At 34.0% G+C, this 25,801-nt stretch overlaps 1 protein-coding gene and 1 long non-coding RNA gene across 2 annotated transcripts; one reads left to right on the forward strand and one right to left on the reverse strand.

Moving 5' to 3' along the window:
- Window positions 1-6,844: 6,844 nt before the first annotated feature.
- Window positions 6,845-11,234, reverse strand: LOC132909428 (DNA translocase FtsK-like). The gene is made up of 2 exons (XM_060964213.1): window positions 10,615-11,234; window positions 6,845-8,890 (listed from the first exon to the last, which is right to left on the reverse strand). The coding sequence occupies exons 1-2, from the start codon at window positions 10,630-10,632 to the stop codon at window positions 7,976-7,978; spliced, it is 933 nt and encodes a 310-aa protein (XP_060820196.1). The 5' UTR covers window positions 10,633-11,234; the 3' UTR covers window positions 6,845-7,975.
- On the forward strand, window positions 8,897-9,687 carry LOC132909429 (uncharacterized). The gene is made up of 2 exons (XR_009658541.1): window positions 8,897-9,436; window positions 9,503-9,687. It is a non-coding gene; the product is annotated as an uncharacterized LOC132909429 (long non-coding RNA).
- Window positions 11,235-25,801: the final 14,567 nt, after the last annotated feature.

Below are 25,801 nucleotides of genomic sequence, written 5' to 3' on the forward strand. Positions count from 1 at the left end.
AGCTAACCCGGTGATTTTTTGTATAAGCTACAGCACTTGGGTGACAAGACGATTAATAGCGTAACGTTATCTTGTTAAGCTTATATTATTTGCAAATAATATGCTTATCCTGTGTCAGCAATTACATGTTTCTAATGATTAGGCGCATCCAAGTAAATATCTCGTTGCGTAAGTATTACACTCAATTAAAGTGTTAATAAAAGTCCTGATTGATAAGAAATCTAACAAGCAAGTTTTAAAATGTACACTTTGGTTACAAGTTAATTATTAACTGTATGAGAAATTGTTGAAAGATGAGTAATAGTATCTGATTAATTAAAAAAGATAAATTGTGTTCTAATAATATTTCTCATAATTCGAGCAAATTTCTGTTTTGCATATATCCTAAGAATATGTCGTGTTTTATAATAGTACTTATACTTTTAAAATCAGAATGTATCAATATTGATAATATAATTTTAATATCAAAGTATATGCGTATTTCTTATTTTATAATATATATATTTCTAAGAAATTCCGGCATATTACGAAACATATGTCACAAATCGCTTGAAATGTTAAACGCATTTATCATCCTAACGCAATTGACCGAATTATATATATACTCAGTGCAATTATAAAATCATTTTCGGATAGAATACCAAACTGTTAACCATATATTTGTTAGAAAATAGGAAGTTGCGCGTTCGGTGGCTTCCAACTGTTAATTAATTTTATTTTAACCGCGACGGATGCTCTCGCCACATAAATAGCTATGGTGTATTTATCCGAAGAAAGCGCCGAGGAATATCTATCGCGTGGTACGATCCTTGGCAATGTCTAAAACGCCTTGAAATTGCTGCATCTTAATTTGGGAGAGTCGTCGTAATTGATGTTCCTATTCCGCGCGCCGCGTGCGGAACACGTGCGCCGTTTGAAGCATTCAGAGATTCTACCCGTACTTTCGCTCATATTATGGACGAAATAATGCGAGAATTATTAGCCTATCAATTTGGTGAATTTATGCGCGATTTTGAAAAGTAGAGCATATTTCGAAAGCTATTTGATATTGAATTGCTTTTAAATGAACAGGCGCAAGGAACGGTATTTTAAATTTCAATTCTAGTGAATTTAGATGGAATTTAGAAGTTTAAAGCAAATATTATGGACAAAATATCGGTAGAATTATTAAAATTAGAGTATATTTTGAATATTATTTGAAGATTAACGGTAAATTATTTTTGAGTGAGCAAGATGGACGTTACATCGTATTCGAGTTAATGTGAAAAATTTGTAGTTTAATTTTAATGCCGATAAGGCAATGTTTCCGTGATATGCAGGACGATAGTATGTATGTATATCGTCTCTGATTATAATTGGAGTTACATAGGAAGTGATATTTTCTGCTTATAAATTCTCTAATGCCGCGTTTATGATCTTTGTGATATGTAACAATTAAAGGAAGTAGTAATTAAAATTGATAGTTAAAGGAATTCAAATGTTATTTTAGGCTATTAGGATTGATAACAATCTACAGAAAATCCATAGAGAAAAATTATTGTAATAGGCAGCATGTATGTATGTCTAAATTCCAGAGAAGTTATAATAACCATGATGAATAAAAATAGGTTTTTACTTTCAGAAAATAGGAAAGGAAGTATTGAAATCATATTAAATTTTCTATTAATGTAGAAAGTAAATGAAACACTTGTGAATTTCGTGACGATATTACTGCGATGTTTAATGTAGAACGTGGTAAAGAGGAATGAAATCAATAAACAGGAGCAATCTGCTTTATCGGTTATGATTTATAACTGATCCAGAGCCGGTTTCTTGGAAGAAAATGCAGTTACCTACTTTCATTACCGGGATCACTCGACGATCGAGCTCGCTTTCTGTATCATCAATGGAAACATCAGGCGAATGAATGCACAGAAGGAAGGCTTGTTTACGTCGTCCTTCGCAATGGGATTGCAATTTACCATTCAAACAAGACTCGTCTCTAGTCGGGTATAGTTCATTACCAATGTTACTATAAGTTGTATGCATTTCATAGAGTGGTTTGTACAACTGGAATTGCATAGTTACAGTAGCTATGTATTACTTGATTATTTTATCAGATATAGTTATTGAAAAGGAATGTGAAATTTATTTTAATCCATGTTGCAATTTACCTGTGCTGTAGCCTTTATATAGAGGCACTTGAAATTTAAATGAAATATAAGAGTTATGTTTTGTTAAAAAAGCAGTATCCAAAAATTGTGAAATATATGAGGAGAAAGATGTTTGCCCAGAGATAAGAAGAAAACGCCTCTTTTTTGTTAAATTTTAATCTATTTGATATTATAAGTTTAAGCAATACATTTTGTTATATAATCTGGTATTATTTTTATTTCATTCAGAGGATACAGATCTAATAATTAAAACAATCTTGATGTCTAATCATATTATCATATAAACTATTATCTATATTATTATACGATAAAGTATTTATGAAGAAATTTCTCCTTTATTTCAGCTTTCATTTGTGAAAAAGATAAAGGAAATTTTACCAATGAATCGCTTTATAGATGATCAGTGTTTAATTTCTCGGAGCAAATATTTTTTCTTAATGTTTGAGAAAGTGAATATACCTAATTCGTTATAAGCTGCATTTTCATTTTATCTACAATTTGATAAACATACGTTAAATGTTTAACGTTTGAGTAATTACTCCGACTAATTAATATTAAAATACTAATAAGTATTGCAGCTTCAAACAACTAAGAATTTAATATCCTATTATTTATAAGCGTTCATGTATTCTTCATTTCCATTTATAAAGTAAATTTTTTGAAGTAATAGCGGATATTTAAAGTGAATAAGAAACGAGTATAAGACTTACGTAAATTTTCTGATATTATTAGCGAAGTTTATGAAATTAATAAAAACAAAATTAATATCGCCTCTTATCCATTCTCACACATATTATTTTAATCATCTCGTCATATTATACATACGAACATATATACGATTATGATCTATATGTACACAGCAATATTTTCTTACATGACGATAAACCGATTTAGCAGTTACTCAGCTGGCCGTCTTAGAACTTTCCAAGGGGAAAGTTCTTTTCACGAGACTGTTTTCGCGTTCACAGTTGCAGGAGTCGATTTACAATTTCATACGATATCTTTGTTTCCTTATCTTTGTTTCTTCCAGCATTATATAAAAATTCCAAACGTTGTTTTTGATGTATGCAATTATTCTTAAAAAGCACAGTAGTTTTGTTAATTACTGAACGCTAAAAACTGTAGGTACGTTAATCTTATCTGAAATTTCTCTCGTATCGAAATCGTATATTTTCTTTTGGCACTAATTATATCAATGACTCACTAAATTTATTTAAAAGGAAACAATTAGAAACGTGGTATCTTTTATGTTAATTCTATTTTAATATAGATATAATTACAATGGAAAATTGTAAAAGAAGACTAAATGAATATTTATAATTGATATAGCTATCTACTAATTTAAACAATCAGTCATCAAATCATATAAAACGATACTTTTCATTAATAGAGCTCATCTTGTACTTCGTTTACTGAATGATTGATACGAAGAAAGTAACCAAAACCCTTTAACAAAAACACGGCACGTACAATTGCTGAAAAAATTCCTGTTCTCTACTTGATCATTCATAGACTCGCTATTGCTGTCATAGATGAATGTTTGTTAAACATGTAAGCCGCTATGGCGTGTTGTCACTCATTTATGTGAAACTCTAGTCAACGTCGGGTCACGAAAGCTTGCATCAACCAATCGACGATTTCAACGATGACGATAAATTCCGGCAAAGTAGGAGGCGGGTTCTTGTAACTATGGGCTGCAATGTTGAAACTCACGGGCACATTTTGCGTGACTCGCTTAGACGATAACGAACATCGGCTCAGCTACGTATTTCTCGTATCACCGGTCGATACAGTTTCCCTCGGCTAACGAGCGACAATGCCTTCACGTAACTTTGCCAGCCAGTCGTTCCGCGATCGTCATTCGTCATTGTCAAAATTCTAATGCAATAGCCAGCTAAACGTTCAACAGTGGCGAGGAACGCGGAAGGAAGCCCATGCATAATATTTTTGATAATGATAGCTTTCTATAGAGCCCAAAGTCAGTGACTCGACGTGTGGGTGGATATTATTATACACGATGATGCAAGCTACGAATCTTCATACAACGTTACACCTGTGTCGCGAACGTGATAGCTGTAACCTCGTTGCACACAGAAGAAGGTCAATGCACATGGAGTAATCCTCACCTCGAAGTGCATCATGACATGATCGTTTGGCACGTTGCCAACGCCATTGTCTGTAATTTGTCCTGTAATCCTTAACGCTATGTTCATACTAATTCTTCCCTTTGTAAATCTCTGACGCGTTTAATTCGATATTATGCATTGTTTCTGCGACATGTTATTTGTAACGTTACGTATCTATTACAGGATTGTCCAAGGTGATTAGAGAAGCCAGAACAATTAAAGGAAGAACTTAAGGATGGATTGTCGTCACGATTGGTAAGTCATATATGTAACGTGTATATTGTGTATATATATATATATATATATATATATATATATATGTAATGTCCCGTAATAAATATAAGGCAGAATTATAAAATTGCTTTTTCCATACGTCACGAACATTCAATCTTCGACTTCGAAGTGTATAGGAAAGAAAGTATGAATGTAGTTGATCTATGTGTTTTATTGAGATTTTAGAAACATAAATTCCTGTTTTCTTGACATTGATACCTGCTACGAATATGAGATATTAGTATGCAGTATAGTCTAAAGCATAAAGGATAGTACTATACATATATTATGATTTCAATAGCATATTATACATTCAATAATATTGATACTATATAATTCGTATAAATAACTTCTCAAAGTCTGTGATATGAATATAGTAATAAATAGCAATACTTGCTAAATTTTGACAACTAAAGTTCAAAATTAGAAATTAAGGAATTACTATGTGGTTTCTAAAAATTTCCTGTAATTGATATTAAATGATTGTAAGCTATCATAATAAATAAAATCAATCGATTAATTCTATTATCATCATCTTACGTATAATCGTTATAGAACATTGAAAAGGAAACACAAGTTTCCTTCTCTTTTTTTAAAAAAAAAGTACCAATGTGAAATTTGAAACTGTGTACCTTCTAAAAATATGTCAGACAATACATAACACGTTAAATGTACCTTACAATGATACTTGTTGCAACAGAAATGAATATTCATGCTTCTAAAAAAATACAATGGGATCATATTTTTCTTCGAAATCTTTTGAATGGGTCGCTCTTTCATCGAGTTAAACTCCGTAAATTACTGTATACGCGTATTTCTTGAGTGGTTCAAAGAATAACCGGTGTTGAGACATCAAAGGAAATGTCGTTGTACTATAGAAAACTAGTAAATTGCAACAAAGGGACGCGTCTGGGAACGTACGAATTTCGGTGGTAGAGATCCGACAGATAAAATAGAACTTCATATTGCTTTTAAGCTTGTGCGCCTTGTGAAAAAGTAACTACAAATTCTATTCTTTGGTTTGCGCGAATTTCGTCATTTTACAATCGCGGAAAGATAGGAACGAGTCGCGAGTGAATACTCGCTTTGCAGAAACGTAATGCTGGTTGCCATAACTGCAGGCTGCCAGCTTGATCATGTAGAATGTAGCGCGATTATCTATGATCCGATGGTAACTGGAATCTTCATGAATGATAGAAGTATAAATTTTTTTCCTTAATCTCATTATAATACGTTGAATAGTATATTTTATATTCAAATTTAAAAATACCAAAGAAATTGAAAAAAATTAAGTTTCAGGTATAATATATGTTGAAACTTGTTTTACTTCCTTCAAGATATTGTATATTTGTATTTTTTGTCGACGCATAATAAAATTATTGGATTTTACATCTATCTTCGCATTAATAAGAAATTAATACAACATTTCGAGAAAAATGAATGGAATTTAAATATATTGAACTGCAATTTCTTTGAGTTTCGACCAGTCCTTGATAATAGAGTATATACGTGTTCTATACCAATCAAAGATTTTACAAAATTATCGTATGCATACGTACGGACAAAATATTACAATTTTATCTATATAAATTTTAATTACGCTAGTATTTTTCCCTGGTTGTGATATTAAACAAATAAATATAAGAATATTTCTTATTTAAGTGCATTTCAATTTCGTCAAAAATTGTTTACTGCTTCATTTTGGGAAATATTTTGAAAATTATTTATAACATTGGTAAATTTCATTTCTTGCTCCGTATTAATACAGAAAGAAAAATATAGAAATAATACAGAAAGAAATACCTGAAAAGAAAAGTGATCTAAGTTGAAAAAACTGAAAGCGTAAATTGCGTGAGTGCTGTTATTTTCTGCGATTATTTTCTGCCACGATTTAAGAATTAATTCCTGGAACGAGGTAAATTTGACTTATACATCACTTTCACACTCGTTCTCACGCAATTGCTGCTCTACAAATACAATCACCAGATCCGCTTTTATGTTACAATCTGTCGTAATATATGTATATATCATACGGTGCCATTATTATGTATATGTATAGTTCAAGCGAACCAACCGTCCTTTATGTCGAAGAAACGTGAAGGTCGATGTATAAATTTCGTAACTAAAATTCCAATTGGCGAAGTTCCGGCACAAACTTGATACAGTTCAAGCTTACCGGTTACCTTCTTTTATTTTTATCATAGAAGGAATAATATGAAAGGTCGTTTGTTGCGACTGGTTATGCGAGTTTGACTGATGGAGAAACAGGAACAATTAGAAAGTTGAAGGGTATAGTTTTAATTCGATCTAAGTTGGAAACGTTTATTAATATTTCTTTCGCCTCTACTATCTCAATTACAATCATTAACAAAATTAAAACGAAACATTTACCTTCAACTTGTGTAAATTATATAATGAATCGTGGGTGAAAATACCTCGAATTTTCATTGAAGGGCAGTATTGAAGAGTTATGATTATAAAAGGTGTTGTGTTGGCCTCGCGATTTATTCCAATCTAATTTACCTTATAATAATATAATTAAAATATAATATAATAGTAAGCGTGCTGAATTTTATTGTGCAGTCCCGTGAGACACGAACTCGAAGACACAGCTTGACAAAGTGAGGGTCTCCTTGAAATGAAATTGTAACGGTACACTTATGACGCGTGTGCAAGCTGCGTTCTCTAAGACTAAAACCAGCACGGAAGCCTACCGTGGAATGTGGAATTTTTATTTACAACATTTTTACAACCTTCCTTACACACAGGGTTAATGATTTTGACAGGGTTTTACGTGAAAAGGCTATTCGCGAAACGGAAATGAAAGAATCCTTGACCTTTCGAAATCTCTCCTTAGAAGATCCTGATTGGAGAAATAAAGTTTAGAAAAGAGATAAAATGATTCCATTCCATATAGCTTTCGTTACTAATAATTATTCTGAACAGATACTTAGAGATCATTCTTTACATTTCCACTGCACGTTTCATCAACCATGCTTATCACATTTGATTCCAATGGCAAGAATGGATTCGTACCTTCATCGAAAGAAACAAAAGTTCGACTCGGTAGGCAGCCATGACAGCGATTTCCTTATTACCGAAGAAAAACTCAAGAACCTTCACCCTATTCTCTTATTTTACAAAAAGAAAAGAATATCAATTAAGAAAATAGAAACAATAATCAAATTATCGATTTTGATTCAATTTTCTCGCTGGATTGCAATGTACCTTAAATTCTCGATATTCTCTTCGGTAATAATCGACGCGTGACGTACGAATCACAGTGCCACCCATCGTCACCGATGGGCCACGCCGCGATCACGGCGAAAAGGGTGCGCCATCGAAGCATCGCGTCTTCAGACAATACGGACAGATCAAAACGCACGGGGACCACCCTGACGAACACGAGAGGGACTAGAGGATCTAGTAATAACCGAAGCTGATGTCGTGCAACGGTGGTGCGACGCCCTGTGGCAGAGCATAATCCCTAGCTAATTGATCAAGGATGCCCCCGCTTTGGCTACGAGGTTGTGGTTGGGAACGGTGTTCTTGAACAGGAGCAGGGCCAAACTGGGCTGGTCCCTGATTATACAATTGAGATGGTGGTGCTGGTTCTTCAGGTTGAAGGAGAGTGGTTTGTTTAGTGAGGGGGGATTGAGGAGCAGCAGGCGTGAAAATTGGCGGTTTCGGAAGACTTGGCTGCTGTCTGGGCGCCAGTTGCGGTGAATAGACGGCTTCGGTGTGAGTTTGGGGCTGTTGGTAAGCTGGCTGTCCGTATTGAATCTGTTGAAGGGGTGCAGGGCGAGGTGCCGGCGCAGGCGCGACTGCTCGAAGTGGCGCAGGTCTGGCAGCCGGTTGTTGGTATTCCTCTTGGTAGTTTTGTGCTTGCAGAGCTTCCTTGCTGGTGGTGTCGTCGACCAGAGTCGGTGGTGCAACCGTGATACCCTCGCCAGCGGGTTGGAAACCGTATTGATTCGCTCCATATTCGACTACTCGTACTTTGCCAGTGTCATCGACGAATCCGTATTTACCCTTCACCTCTCCGGTTGGTAGTTTCGTCTCGATCTTAAAAGACCCATCCGCGCCTTCGAACCCGTACGTGTACGAGCCGTCCTCGTTGTGCCTGTTGATCTGCTTCAGGATGGCCACCGGCGTTGGTTTTGGGGTTGTAGGGCCAGCCGATTGCCGATTCGGCGCCGAATTAGCGGCATAACTTCGGGGAGTCGGATGAGTCGGTCTTGGAGACTCGTATGCTGAGTATTCGTCTACGTAGTTGGCATCTGGGTGCTGGTATTGCTGAGCCGATACTACTAGTATGGCAGCTACCAGTAATAGTACCTGGAAGAAGTAAAATGTTGTGTTTGATCGAAAGCAGTGCAAAGATGTAGTGGATTGTAGAATGCTGCGTTACGATTATATTCATTTTTATTCGATTATTTAATATTCCGTGGTTTTATGACAGAATACGTGCGAAAGATATACACAGTGTTAGTAAATTATTGGCGTCGTCGTTCTTAAACGTGCCTTTCCAATCGATCACGCGTATCTTGTAAGTAGATCATAAAGATCATTACTGCAATTATCGAAACATCTACTACTTCCGCTATTACTTTCTGTCCTAGAATATGGTTATATTTCGCGGAAAAATGTTGTTACACAAGTATTGTAAATTGCTCCATAACACAATCGCTTTTCGTTTCAACGAATCAGACTAACCAACACGATATTCGATCGATAACTATGGTCCATTAAAAAAGATTCTGCAATAGAAATATTTTCCAATCTTTCTTGCTTGCAATTCGTGTTTCGCATAATTTATGATTGCATAGTCGAGACGTGTCTAGCGAGCAACGCCGATACCACTGTAAACTTAATCTTCATGCGGTCAGTATCCTGGAAAGTATTACAGAGCTGTTAATCTGAGACTTCATAAACCGTAATTGTTCGCAGAAAGGTCTAAACGCAGTGATGCATGACCCTCCGGGTTACCAGAACCTTAACCGCCAGACGTGACTTTATTACACCACCATCGAGTAGATAACCGCATTCGAAGGATACCGGATTCTTGACGTCGACTTGTTATACACGGTAAAAGTCTCGATCGCCGTTGTATTGGCGGAAGGCGAGCGCGACAAGCAATAAATGCGAGTATTTTGCCTGTATTTATTCCTCCCCGTGGAGATGTACACGATTGGTAAATCGATCATCGTAAATTACACGCCATTCACCGAGTTTTACCGCTTCTATCTGCGTAACGCACTTCCTGCAGTTCTGCCCGAATGGCCACGAACGAGAAACGCTTACTATCGTCACGCATACTGTTCGACATGACTCCTGAACGTGTTCCTGTTCGGCGTAGCTCATTATATAATGTCTTTCTTCGAGCGAGTAGGCGGCAAAAAAATATCGATTCCGCCCGCGTACACTCTCATAATTTTTCGAGTAGCGCAGAAAACGATCGAAAGGTACTTCCGAATTATAATGTAATAACGCGGTTGTACATCGTTGGTGACTATTAGTTGCGTAATGGTAATTATAACGGGTACGCGATATTTTTACGAGTGAATAACGATCTCCGTGGAATCGCGCGAATTACGACCATGAGGCGACCAGATTTCTCCCGTGTTCGGAACGTCGATCACACATAAAGGTCTGGATCGAGTGATTGCTCGGAACTAACATTTATCTTTCGCTCGCCTTACGAAACCGCCGAGCAACGTGTCTGGTCTACAAGCTATCCTCTACATCTATCAAACTCTTGCCAGACGTCACCGAATTATTCTGTCAGCTTTAACGAGTCAAGGTTTTACGAGATCCAGCCGCGGTGCACTAGTAATGCACAAATCACAAGCACAGTTCCGTCACGATGAAAAACGATCACATCACACGCGAGACTGAAATTTTTGCAGATGATAAAGCGACGAACGATAGTCACGATGATGCCGATGATTTACAATGACCGGTAGAGAGCACGCGATTTGGAAGAAACTTTGTCAAAATCTTGGCCCTCGAAGGGCTTGTTAACGAGAAACGATGACGATGGTGACGCACTAAATACATACCGTCGCGACCGTGCGCATTGTGTTCCAGGTGGTTGGTGTGTTAGTGTGTGTGAATGTAAGTAGGCAGCGAGGCTAGAGTACCAGCGGTTGCTCGAACTGAGGCCCTCATATACCTTACTGGGGTCCCCCGTTCCTACCCCCCTCTTGCCCTCTATACTCCTGTTAGCTCTGGGGGACTTTCACTATCTATTCGACTCCTGTATATACGGCCGCCTTGTCTCGTTACAGCACCTTATATCCCCTAAATATTCCCCACCAGACTAGCCCCGGTTCTCGAGAATCTGGAAAATCGATCGCAACGTGGACCGGTCAACAACTTTGACGCCACGTATATGTATTTTATATACGGCTAAATAAGGACTGCATTCCGCCGCCTCTCCATATTTTTCTCCATTTGAGAAGACTGATTAATTGAGATTTTTTTATTACCCATTATGAATTATAATGTTTGTCAAGGAAAGCAACAGCATGTAGAGGTTACGCTTTCTGGTACTTTTTCGAATTGTTCTTCAGTTTGTTGAAATTGAGAATTTGATCATATACAGCGAGGAGGGAAACTTTCCTAACATTGTTCGCTTTATGTACCAAATGTAATATTTTTAAGAATTCTAACTAGTATTGCATAACTATATTATGTAAAATAGTGTTTATTTCATGTAGTGTTTTACTTGTTACGCTCTTGTGTTCAATATTAATTATAATTCTGTAAAATTAACGCAACTCCTCAAATTTCACTTTTGTAAGGATCTATCTGTTTGGTGTTTTCTGCCTACCATAGTAATTAATTGGAGCCTGTAATTATTTGGTGCGTCGATGTTCATAGATAAGAAGCGGCAAGGACTGTTTAGACGTCGGGTTTTCGAGCGAGAGAATGGATCCAATTTGTCCCAGTGTCCTCTTATATTACCGTTGCAGTAACTCGTATACGGGACACGTTGCCCGGCAGGTTGTTCTGGTTTCTCGTCACTCTTGAAAATCATTCTTAAGTTCTCGATTGGACTACCGATCTAGCGTTCAACAATTTTTATTGTCTGTCTCAAACCTTTCACTGTATGCCTGATTCCTGCACGATCGGTCACCGTATGTGTCTTATTACGGCTGGTATCGGTATATCTACTTCGAATTTAGTGTCTCAAACGCTCAAGACGTTTATCGATGGTTTGTCGATGGATGGTTTGAATTACGTTCATAATTCTACGAGAATGGAATTTTAGAAATCTGCGTATTGCGTCGCGATTTAGTCACGAAATTCGGGAACTTTTTATTTCAATCGAAGTAGATATAAGAGCGTTGTAAACATAGAACTTTTGCTTGATTCTGTAAGTTTCCTATTGTATTAACACAATATATATTTTATAGTTAATACGCATAATCTATTAGAATAGCAATATTAAAAGATGGTATTGTAACGAAATTTTTGTAAATATAATATTAATAGATAATATTTTAAGTATTTTTACACACAAGTATCAAGTACTATAGACATTTTAGAAATAAGTTAGGAATATTGTATTATATAATCATTCGTAGCCTTCTATTAAATATTTATCACTTAAATATTATATTTTGAAATTTAGTAAAGATTGTTTACTTATAAGCACTTCACATTCAACGATATTTTTGCTTTAGATTAATAAATGGCTAATATTAATAAATATTTTAATACAGTATTTATAATGCAATTATTTTAAATTCTAGTTAACCAACTTTCTACAATTTATTATGTGTCGCTATTCACGCATGAATATATGTATTAGTTTGCACCATATTTTACGGATATCCGGTATGAATATCTTATAATGCGATTGCAGTTTTGAAGTTTGTAATCCTTCTTCCGATATGATATTAATAATAACACAAAAGTAATATTCGACACACGAAGTTGTTCAGCTGCGGGTTTCTAAGGTGAAATTATTATGTAAAAGTGGCGATGTAGATATCGAGGTCACGCTACAGAAATTATACCTATAGCCACTGAATGAAATAATTTAACGAATGCACTTTTACCATGAATACCGGTATCAAAATTTATTCATATTTCTATATATTCTGGATTTATCCGATACTGGGTGAAAAATATTTCACCAGGAGAAATTTGGAATTTTGTCTATGTTGGTTCGTTAACTCTCCGAGTCCTGTAATTCCAGTTACGCATGCACTATGATATTAAAATATGAATTTACATAAATATCTGCAGCTTACTAATTATTTTATATAATATATTAAAAATGTCATATTTGATACGGATTTTTCATAAAAAGGAACGCGTGGAATGAAATTATAGTTTAACAGTTCCTTATTTAAGAGGTACGATTCTTTTGTATACAAAGTTTTACTTACGGTTTGAATAACTTTGATATAAAGAATATCTTAAAGTAGCTTTAATTATTATTTATTTTTAAATTTCTTATTGATTTATTTGTTCTTTTAAAAATATAGTATAGTTGGATATTATATTTTAAGCACAAACTACATAATTTAGAACTGTTTAGGAACCGAATAGAATAGCAGTGGTAAATATATTGTCTCTTACGTATATACACTTAGCATGTAATTCATTGAAGACAATAATTATTTATCCTTCAGCTTTCTTTGAGTGAAAAAATGTCAAAGTTTAAATGTCATTCAAGCACTACCGTTAGAAGCAGTGTTGCCTAGTTAGTTGTCACTTTATAATGACTTACAATTAACCAATGGAAGTCTCTGGAAATTAGAAAATATATTTAAACATCGCGATTGTTAAATTAAGAGTTTTCATTCATCAATATAATGATTTTATGTAAATTTGAAAATCTATTATTTGAAGCGTTGAAACGCAAGGGATGCGTTAAATAATTAAGTTTAAAGCGATAATCGTATGAAAAATTTACGCGAAATTCGTAGACTATAGAGCGCAATACTTTATTTTTATAATATCCTAAAAATAACAGAATGTTAATCCTTTGACAGTGTAATAAAGTGCCGAAGAAGTTAGCTATTTAGTTATTTTTATACGAAATAGGTATTAACAATTGTGTTACGCAAGATGACATTTAAGATGTGAAATTTATAATAGCTATCTACTACATTTGATGATTTACTGAATTACATTCAGATTACATTGTTATAGAGTTAAAATAAAATCTCATTAAAACATAGATAGCATCTATTCTCGTAATAGTTCATTCTATTTACTATCTATTGCTTTACCGTTTTAATGGTTCCTCATTTTATGATTGCTTTGATTGATGTATTGATTTTATAAATTTTTCACGATTTTTCGTAATTTACATAATCGGTTAAATGATTATGACATCGTTTTGGCTAATAGCGAATAAGAGACTGTGCTTGGTCGTGGATCGTAGACTAGTTATACATTTATGGAATAAAATGAGACAGAATAAACTAGCTAGCACACGTTTAATCCTTAATTATAGTACTGCCTGTAACGTTACTTTCGATCTTGTAAGAATAATTACGCCAATGAAGTAACGTTCATATAATCAATTCGATACCTAAAATCACGTGTCAAAGCGCACGTGTTGCTTCTTCGTTAATAACGATGCGATGGTAAACTTGGTCGAGTAAAGATGTATAGAACGTGTCTTTAACCTAGTTATCGGCCAGAGAGAAATAGAGGATTTTAAGATAAAATAAATAATAATAATCGAATAATACAAAAATTGCCCATGAAAGAGAAAGAAACATACCTTTTTTACTATATTGTATCGTACGCGTTTGTTTTCTAAAACTTTACGAATGACACGCAAATTCACTATTATTTCTTATTTACTACAATGTTCATGTTTTATATTTTCATGAATTGATATAAGGAAATGGAACTTAATTAGATCCCATAGAAATTTCGTAAAACTGTATATAATTTACCAAATTATTTCATTACATATGGTTCTCACATTATATCGATACAGAAGGATCCTGGTATTTTTGGAATTCCTTGGATTAAAAATCTTCGACATTGATAAGGGAAAGGGAAAAAGAGAGCATCGGCTCTATCGGTTGTCACCTTGAAACTGACCGAACGCAAGGTTGAATCGCGATTCGGTAAAATAAAGCCCGGCCTTTAAAACCGAGCTTGATACTCGTCGTTTTCACTTGACTTTTGCGAAATGCGCAATTGACCGCCTTGGTTTCCGCCGTAAAATTAGCGGTCGATCGGCGTTTTGTAACTTTCTATTGGCACGCTGCTCGTTAGATTCGCGGTTGATCGATATATTTTGTATACCTGACGACTCGCTTCCGTAATTTCTCCCGAACGTATAATTTCCAATAATTAAGTTTCTGGTGTTTAAGCCTCTCGTGGAAATTAATTTGTTCATCGGTGTTGCTAGAAAGTCGTACGAATCCTCGTTGCTCTTCTAAAATGTAATACAGACTATCGCAAGAACTAGAGACAAGCTACTGTGAATTTCTAAAAGCAAATTCGTTTTACGTCAATTGCGTGAAAATAATAGTTTTTTTTCTGCATGCATTTCTACATTTGTATGTAAATATATAGGAGGTTGGAGAAATATTTTCTTATATCCGTTGCTTCTGCTTTGGCATATGTGTACTGATTAATTGGATGTAGATGTATCAGGTTTGTTAGAGCTTAAAAGTGTTTTAATAACACTTTGACGTTAATGTTTTGTAACGTATCATATGTTAATGTAATTTTAATTTTAAGAACTGAGACTTCCTTAAACAAAAGATGATTCATTGAATGTGCAAGTACTTTTTGGATTCACTGTAAATGGAAAGGATGTAATGAATATGTAGACTGTATAATGATAGTTTAATGAGAGTAATCATTTTTATATAATTTCCTTTATATAGAAATTGTCGAATTTCACCTTGTTAATATCTTCTCGCCAGTTTATGTAACGTTTTAAGTAGGTAATATGTTTTACTTTTTTTAATGATGCAATCTCTTTTGCGATAACTGTCATAATTTCGTTTTAATTTTGAATAAGATTTTCAAAGAATCTCTACCTTTTATATTTCGTAGCGATGAATAGTTTTATGTTGTGATAAATAGAACCCCTTTTCTTCTCAAATATATTGTCCGCAATCAACAACAGAGCGAACGTTATAGAAATTAAACGTAGTCATATTTTTAAATTCCTCATATCATTTCGTACTATCCTCTGAAAATAATTAAGAACTCCCAGTTTGGAATAAACGGACAATTTATATAGATTAACTTTCTTTTATATAAGCCATGAGTCTTCAATACGTATAAATACTTACGTAAGCATACATTGATAGCCTGTAAATGCATCTAACTGCTTAATTAATGAATACAAAAATGAAATCATAAAATACCACGTGACTCTTTATAATAAATACTATATCATACGTAATACAAGTTTTACAATATCCTTAACTCGTTTCAAAGTACCAATATGAAATTCATTCGTAGAAAGGCAGCAACATTAAGAATTAGCATGAAACAATTAACTTCAATACAGCAACGTCTACTTTTCTAAATTGTCCCGTAATCGCTATTCTCGAACAATGATCGACCTCAATCACAATTCCCACGTAAATCTCTGCGTAACCCATCCATATCCTCCGTATGAATTATAATAACCCGTAATCGTATTACGTGTTGGTAAGAAAGGCAAAAATGACCCAGCGTGTCTTCTCTTTCCAAGCATAATAAAATTGCGTTTTCAAGGTTCGTCGAAAGATTCCATTCGTTGCAATTTAAAGCTCGACTTCCAGCGGGCGTGCACCTCGCGATTAAGAATCACAATAATTGCCCGCCAACGACCCAGATTACATACTCCTTCGCGCGACTTCATTTTACCGATGACCTGTCTGTATGCCGCGTTCTCAATGCCAACCGGTGAAAGGGAGATTGGCCGGTCAATTTCGTGTGTCCACCGAGGAACAAGCAAGTGCGCTGATTCCTTTCGGCCTCTTTTAATTGGCTGAATTGTGGCAATTGATCTGTACAGTTCGCGCCAGGGCACCACCTTCGCCTTCAGAAAGCTGTTTAACTTATTAGGGATCAAGCTATATTTATCACTGTATAATTTTATATACATAAGAAATTTTATTAAATTTACTTTCTTTGATGGATTTTGTAGGATAGGCGTGATAGTAAGGTATAAGATTATGGAATTTTATAGACAGGTATGGAATTTACTATTGCAGTTACCTTTATAGTAAAATATAATTTTGTGGAAAATTGGTAGAATCTCTAGTATTTATTAAAGTATTTATTAAGTGTTAAGTATGTATTTCTATACATGTTGAGTTTTATATTTTCATAAACGCAACATTAATGGAAATCATAAATAAAGTAGCTTATGTTTTATTTTATCAAGACAATAAATAAATAAAAGTAATGGATATTTAATGGAAGAAAGTTTCTGTATTGAAGAAAAAAATAGTGTATCTTGGTTCCATAAATATTTTAATTTTTTTAAATTTCATAAAATTGTTAAATTTAGGTGAAAAGATAAATTGCATTAAAAAAAATATTATTCACATATTTGGAATTTCCTTTTCCAATTATAATATTAGCAAACAGAATTCTATAATATAAATTGATTAAAAAATTTTCCAAATGAAATGTTAGGCTCAAACTTTTTTTATTTTTAGACATAATTTATGTTTCGGTACAAATACGTATTTTATGCATCTTTAGTGCCTATACGTGTAAAGTTAGTTAATCCATTGTTGCTAAATTTATATTATGAGAAAGCTTATTCAAATAGGTCAGATATTTCCAAGTTGATATTAAATTTCATGGAGAATGTGTCTTCTTTCAGGAGAAGGTTCTCCATATGATGTAATCATATACGGAGTGATTCATAAAAAATTGTCTGGAGTACAGTTACATACAGGGCAAAAATCGAAATAGAATATTCATTATAGAAATATTTTGTGTAATAATAATGCAAGGAGAATTATACAAGTACTCATATATTAGTTACATTATAAATAACTATACATACTTTTATGTATAGTTCTATTTGCAAGATAAATTTTGTTCTAAATTATTAAATACCATCTTTTTCTACTCTAAACTAGTAAATAAAACTTTATTTACGTAAATGAAAGAAAACAATTTTTTCAATTCAAAATCATATTAGAGAGAATGTACTGAATTATTTCAACCTCTTAGCGACCAGATACGAACGCGATTTAGAGCGGAAACATTGCGGGTGGCGCAGAGGCTTCCGGTAGAATCCAAGAGAAAGACTAAACTGTTTTAGCATGCAACATGGAACGATATGACTTGTTGGAAGGTATGCAAGGTCAGTCCAAATTGCAAACTCCTGCCTTTCACGTGTCACTCTTTTCGAAGCTATCCTATGAGATTAAATTAAATGTGGTAGATCTTTTATACTTGACAATTTCCATAGGTAATTGAGCGTACGAAGATGTAGAAGTCAATTACTAGATTACAGTGGGATTATTCATTCAGGAACTCACATTATCGGATATTTTAGTGTCAGTGATAACTGGCGTTGTATTATACATCATTGATGTGAATAATTCGATCACTATCGTGTGTTACCAATTTATATTTTTGTAATTAAATATTCATCACGTTCTGGTAATGATAATACAATGATTCAAGATTATCGCAATTTGTATTGAAGTTTGTAAAGAGACAGTCAAGTTTGCGATATAAGTATTTTAGCATAATTAACTTCAATTGGAAAATTCCAAAGCGAATTTATTTTTAGTTTATTTCGTCCTCTTCATCTCATTCATAATAATTCATGTTAATAAAATAATAAAAACAGTATAAGATTTAATGTATCCTTTGTATTTGTTTTATTCTTCATGACAAAGAACTTCTGAGTATTGTTGAATTAAAGTCTATCGAAGACAGAATATTAAGAAAAAGAAATAATTACCCATTAATTCTAGTACTAATTATTTGTCTTGCAATATGGCGTGCTGGATATTTATTACGTTAAAGCACAAGGTTTTTTATTCTATAAAATCTGAAATATTTATTATATTAATATAAACTCTGGCGCCTCCTAATATGTATCTCCTCGATAATGTTTCAGATACACACATACATGTATTCAAAGAATTTTCATTGCTTTCATAATTTGCAGGTGTTCTACTCTTCTACACTTTAGTTTAATGATAAAAAGAATTACAGCACGCAATAGCATTATACTTTTTAATGGAGCCATATAAAATAAAATTGGCACGCACAGAAATCAGATCAAAGTTGTTTAACATTTCAACGGGGTATTGCAACAATTTTTTTATCGAGTTTCGATTGATCTTGTTTTCACTAGCATTCTTTTCAGCAGACAGCCTTCTCTAATTGACCATACTCCACTTTCTATTTCTATGTAACAATGCGAAACGTTATTACATCCACTACGTGTTACTAACAACGTGGTCACGTTCGACCAAAACTGAAGTTATTATTACGAAGACACGATTAAATGGTGTTACATGCGAGATTGCGAAATTCTTTTCTATAGCTCGAGCTACATTTTTTGTATGTAATTAATAATAGGAATTATAAGCAGGTTAAGACAATATTTAATTATCAATTTATTCTTTTTGTTCAAAGTACATATTCAATAAGTCTGTTGTGAAACCTAAGAATTGCTTGAGGAATTAAAAAGTTAAAGATATATTAAATATTTTTCTGGGACGGATTTAAAAAATTTTATGCCATTATTATTAGTCCATTAACTTAATCTCACTCCATCTTGCGATTTAACATTAATAATTGATTATATTTTATTGTAACAAGTATCTATCACTTCTAATATTTTTTGATCTTTTTATTGTAATTTTGACTAGTTTTATTGTCTCTAGCTCTTTATTGTCTCTAATCTTTGTTTGAAAGCATAATTTTCTGCCCTAACCAAATTGATAATTATCCGCAGTTAAAAGTTCCCTTACATGTTGCATTAGTAAGTATAGTACACCAGTAAGTATAATAAATTAATCATTTGAAAGAGGAAACATCTGCCATAAATTTCAAAACTAACTTGTACCATTTTCCTGGTTATACAAACAAATTATTTTACAATGAATGCAAAATAATGAATAAATAATGTACTATAACCTATGACAAAGGATATGACATTTTATTCTAGTTTAATCGTTCCTCATAAAATTAATATACTATGTCTAAAATGTCTAAGGAATTTTATTTGATTACCTGTTCAGAATAGTAGTGAAATTTAAATTCATGTTGAACCAGTCAGTCAAGAAATTGATATTATACGAACTACACTATGCCGCGGCAACTTTCGCAAATGAAGGTTTAAGAAAAGAAAGAAACAAGATTTGTTTTTACAAATTTGTAAAAACAAATAACAAGTAAGTAAATGGACAATTTCGATATTGGTTTGGCCTTTATCTCTTGACCTTTAAAGTTTGTTGAGTATATTTTATCGTTCATACTCTTTTCCTATAGTTCTATCGAAAATCTTAATCGAACCAGACAAAATTTATACAACATATCTCTAAAGAGAGCAGAAATGGATTGCTATAATCGTGACTATGAACGAATATTCCAAGGATTTCGAAGACTTTGCACTCTTACGAAACATTATTACTAGCAAAACTATTCTCACGTGAATCCACGTACGAACCGAATAGATTATTTCTCGACATGAGAAACGTCCATGAACGCATTGTCCTATCTTTACGGCCAAACAATCGCGTCTTGTTATTTATGGAAGGCCAGAGTGTATAAATTCTTAATCACGCGAATAATCCGATAGCGTTCCTTTTATGACAATGCGTGTGGTACACTTGTTTCCATTTTTCAGTCTCTCACGTCCCGTGTTTCACGGACATCTTGATGCACCATAGCTGTGTGAAAATATCCACGTAATTAAATGGTAAGAACAGAGTACACGTGCGAAAATTTGATGCGTATCGATAAGTTGAATGAGGAAAATTATTCGTCGATGTTTCCATTTATCGAATCGATCGACTACTGTATAATTGAAGACTATCAGCAAGGAAATGATATTTCTTTTCGCTGAGAACTGTTAATTGGAATAGCCGTTTATGGAAAGCTATTAATTACATTAATCAAAGTGTTTTAATCAACGGAAGTATCGACGAGTACGTTTTTATTCATATTTTATAATATTATTCCCTGATTCGATATGTTTCAGCATATTTTCGATACATAATGCTAACATATGTTGTATAATAAATGTTAGAGACATCTCAATTGCTAGTCGTATTTTATTAGTTTCGGTTTGATATTTTATTAAAGAGAAATTTTATGTTAGCGTATAAGATTTAAGTAAAATTTTATCGTTACAATATGACACTATTGTAAAAATAAATTTTAATTATCGTGGTAATTCAAATGTAACAGATTTTTCACATAAACGTAAAGTTTAATATAATAATTCATAAAAGGAATAATTTATGAAAGAAGTTTAAATAACAATAATAACAAACATAAATTTAGTTACAAATCAAGATCCTTAATAAAAATCTAAAGGAAATATTCCGAGTATAATTGATCGATCTTCTTCGTCGAACGAAACTCTTCTAGTTGGATAATAATAATTACACATCGATAATAGAAAGACGAAAATTGTGCATGTGCGTGACGCGAGTAAAGGAAAGCGAGTTTTAACGATATCTGGCTCGGCAAACTGTGGCACCACGCCTTGCATCAGAATGCCTTGAGAGTGAACGCGGAATCGTAAAGCTGCGTACGAGCATATCGATGAAACACGCACTGTCGTGCAGGAAATAAGTCTACCTTGCCGCCCGTGCTGCCTTTATCTTTCGTCGAATATCCGCCAATCTTTTGTTCCTTTTGTGTTTTCCCTTTCTACCTTTTTATTCTTATTTATTTTTTTAAACTACACCTATGTCGCGCTTGATAGAGTGGCCGATATTTATTTATAGATACCGAGATTGCGTTGAAGTAGTTTAGCAGAAAGAATGTCTCTTTTTCGTCGCAGGAGTTCCTATCGGCTTATTACGTAAGATATATCTTGCTAGAACAGTAGAAAAGAAAGAGAGTGTAAGAGAGATACAGTTAGCTTAATATTAGAAAATTATGGTTTATTTGACTTCGAGTGATAGTATTAAATGTTACATGTGTCTGATCCGCGGAAAGGAGAGAGTCCTGTTTTATATACATTAGTGGTTTATTACATTTATTGTATTTTTGTACCTAAAATTTAGTGTATAATTCGTTGAAATTCAGTTGATAGTATTAAAAGCTGAACGTCTTTGATGTAGAAAACAGAGCGAATCCTCTTCTATATATATTGGTTATTTACTATATTTATCATAAACGTCTTTCATCTGAAAAAAAGAGATCGTTTTATTTCGTATTGAAACTACTACATACCTGTCGAAGCAAGTTCGATATAAACACAAAATTGTTTATCTTATTCGATGTTATTCAGAAGAGATAGAAGAGATGCATTTCACGTCCTAAATACCTACATATATTTTAAAATACCATTTTCATTAAAATTCCACTATGTATTTATGGAATATTATATGCATGTGGAGAAATATAGTTTATTTACAAATACTATACTATTCCCATGAACATGTTTCTACATGTACATTTACGCTGTAATGATTGCAAAAAATTCTTACTATGCCCTATAAATATATCATATTAAAACACTTTTGAAATATTTAGAATGAAAGTACAATAAGAAATAAGAATGGCATGAGCCAGTGTATTAAAGAATTGAATTAAAGACGATTTACATGAACTTGAAATTACATGTATAAGCAAATGAACGGACGAATCTAAACCTTCAACAAGACCACAAACCATCTGAAGCCATAACCACATCCAAATACAATTCTCCATTAGATAACAGGATAAACCAGACAGTTTGGTAAGAATCCGCGATAACGCAACCAATTAAAGAAACTGTTACACGAAACAGGATTAACTCGCTTTCCATTTCACCTTGCGTAACATACCCGACACTGCCCAAAAGAAAGGAGTTCAATTTTAAACGAAAGCAATGTCTCGCGAGCCGACATCGTGCTCGTACATCGAGTATAGGTAGTTGAATAATCTCACGGATATCTAAACTAATCTAAACAACAATGTCTAACTGAGATGCTCGATACGGGAGACGAAAGCGATGATATTTAACGTGCAAACTGCATTGCATAAAAATCAGTTACAGTGGGTGGGTACTGAAATTCGAAATAAAGAATAGAAGGTCGAAATCGTTTGCATACAGCCTCTTTCACAAATGTTCATTTCTAGCAGAATATACTTTACCAGAGAATGGTAGATTTTATAATTTAAAATCTATGTTATATATATATAGTAATATTTATTGCTACAATTTTCGTTTAATCAATCGTTGCCTTGATAATTGAAATTAATTTCCACGTTTCGTACGAAAACAGCGGATGTCCTGAGACTTTTGAACGCGAATGTAAGTTCGATAAAGGGCATCAGGATACGCTTCCACGGGAACGATCGCGAAGTAGATCGGCTAGATCGAGAGAAGCCCGAAGCGAGGGCACGTATATTGTGAAAGGTGGGCATGGGCGGTGGTCCGTGGCAGTCTCCACGTATCAGGTATGCGTAACATGCAACTCCATGCGGGACACTTCGAGATCGGGAATAAATGGTTGCACCGGGATGCCGGTTGAATGGTTCCTGTTATACCCACACGCTCGAGTCGCTAGTAATTTCCATTGTCGAGCTTTAACGCCAATCCTCTTCTTAGGATCTCATTTCCTACGCGAAACAAAGAGAATCGACGTGTGAGAGTTCGAAGGTTGATTCGAGTTACCACGCTCTATACACTGTTACCAGCGTTATAGACACTCCCGTACATAAATCACCAGACACTTGCCCACTTTGGGCAGAATGATTGTTAGAATGTACAATAGCTTTGACATTATGTTATTTTTAATATTTGACGTAAATGTCAAATTTAAGTCATTCGTTTATTTCATTATTCGTTTCGATTAACATCTGTACATATATTTCCATGATGATGTGATTAGTAGGTGACTGATAGATTATTAACTTGCTTAACTAAATTATAATTAATTAACTATAGATAAGTATGGCTGAGAAGAAATTAGAATTACTTGCATGTTTCATTTCAGTACACGTTAATTACATTAATTACGGAGATGATGGTTTTATTTCTGTGACTGATAGTTCACGCATAAAGATTGATCTTTCCCATATGTCCGAGTATCTTCTATATATCATGCTTTCAAGTAAACGTCAGAAGAACAAGTTTCCGCACTCATTACTTATTGCTATTTTATCATTTCAATTAATCGTCGTTAATTTTTATGACGGTTGAGTGCGGAACATATAGCTTAAAGAGAAACTATAAATCTGTTCGTCTTTCCAAAACTGTTGAATATGTAGCGATATCAACATAATTATCGCTCATAAATACAATATATAGTCCTATTATTCGATCATTTTTAAATTAGAGAAGAATGTCAATAATTATCATAAATTTCAAAATCAAAGTAAAATACTAAAATTTCAAAAATTGGAAAAAGATATTAAAGAAAAATATTACAATAAGTTACAATAAATTTTCAAATTAAGAGATACTACCAAAAATTACGATAAATTCCGAAAATAAATTAGGATAGCACAGCATTAAAAATTAAAGGACAATAAAATATCAAGAAATATTATAAAATTTCTCGAATAATTCTCCCATTTAATACTTCTCGTATTAAAAAACGGAACATAACTGATTGAGCACAAACTTCGTTATAAAAATTATTTGGCTTGTCTCAGTCAGACGAGAATGAGAGTTAACATCAGTTTCCTCGTTTTAAATATATGTATGCGCATATCTCGACAAAGTGGGAAGAAAGCGGTGAAACAGAAAAGTTGCTTTCACATGCAGTTAAGAAACATTAACAAAATGCGTACCATCGTACGACGAACTTTTCTCGGTCTGAAAAGATATTGACTTTTGCCATACCGGACGTTTTTTGAGAAAGTAATTGGCGCATCACAAGTAAACGTTAGAACGCGTACGGATTCAGATGTCGAGGAGAAACTTGGAAGGCATTCGACGAGCGCGGAACAAAGTGGAAGGAAAAGAAAGTTAGACAGCCTCGAATTTCATATTCGAACGGTGCTCTTTACAATTTCATAACTCTCTCATAACGACCGCAGCCAGCGATTATAGATCAACGTCGATTATGTAGAAGAGCGTTGCGACAACCACGAAGCGGTAAAGCTCGCGACATGAAGCGGTAGTAAACGATCACTGACCATCGTCAACGACGAGCCCTACTTCCGAAGGCGGTGAAACTGTGCGCCTATGGCGATCGTCAACCGATTTCTGCGAGGAAAACGATCGAAAATTATCTCGTAACTGTTGTATCTGCCGGAAGGGTTGCAATGATTTTGACGTTGAATAACGTAGTCGAATATAGAAAACATCCTGCTTGAAGTCTTGAAATACAATAGAATTCCATATACCTAAATTTGTCGAGGGGCAAAAAATTTATGTAATTGAAGTTCGTATAATAGAATCTCACCAATTTTTCCCACTGCCTTTCATTTTTCGTTTACACAATAAGAACTCACGTTTTGAAATGAACCCAACCTGCAAAGGTTCAGTTGATCGGGCATTAACTAATATTTCGTTTCGACAGAGTTCAGAAAAGTTCAATAGAGCACAAGAAGTATACGACATTTATACAAATGGAACAACCATGAAAAATACAGCGACGTGTTTGACGTAGGTTTAAACAACCGAATATTATCTCTATACGATACGATACGATATTTAACATTTCAATATTGTTCCAATCGTCCTAGTATGGCATATTTGTATTAGAATAGCCAACTATAGAGTTGTGAATTCAGAGTTCATAGTGAGTTCAGATTTTTATGTTTGCACATCGTACCGATTTTCTTTAGAATTCTTATGCCTTTCTTTGTACGTCGAAATTGCAACTCACGACAGTCAGTTCGAATGCCTTCGAACGACAGTACGTCGCGAGTGGTTGTCCTCCTTGATTTTTAAACAGCAGGAGGAAATAAAAATTCGCTGGAGAACGTAGCAGGAGAGGTTCACCTACAGGTGCTCCGGATAATTACACGATGTGTCCGATGCTCGAGAAGCGTGGATGAAATTCCTGGGCGTGGCGACAACCTTCCTTGGCACAAAACACTTCCTTGGTATGTGCATCGGCACAGCTATCTGTTTGCTGTATGAAGCTAAAGTACTAAAGTACA

The sequence above is a fragment of the Bombus pascuorum genome, chromosome 8, assembly GCF_905332965.1.
Source record: "Bombus pascuorum chromosome 8, iyBomPasc1.1, whole genome shotgun sequence".
NCBI lineage: Eukaryota > Metazoa > Arthropoda > Insecta > Hymenoptera > Apidae > Bombus > Bombus pascuorum.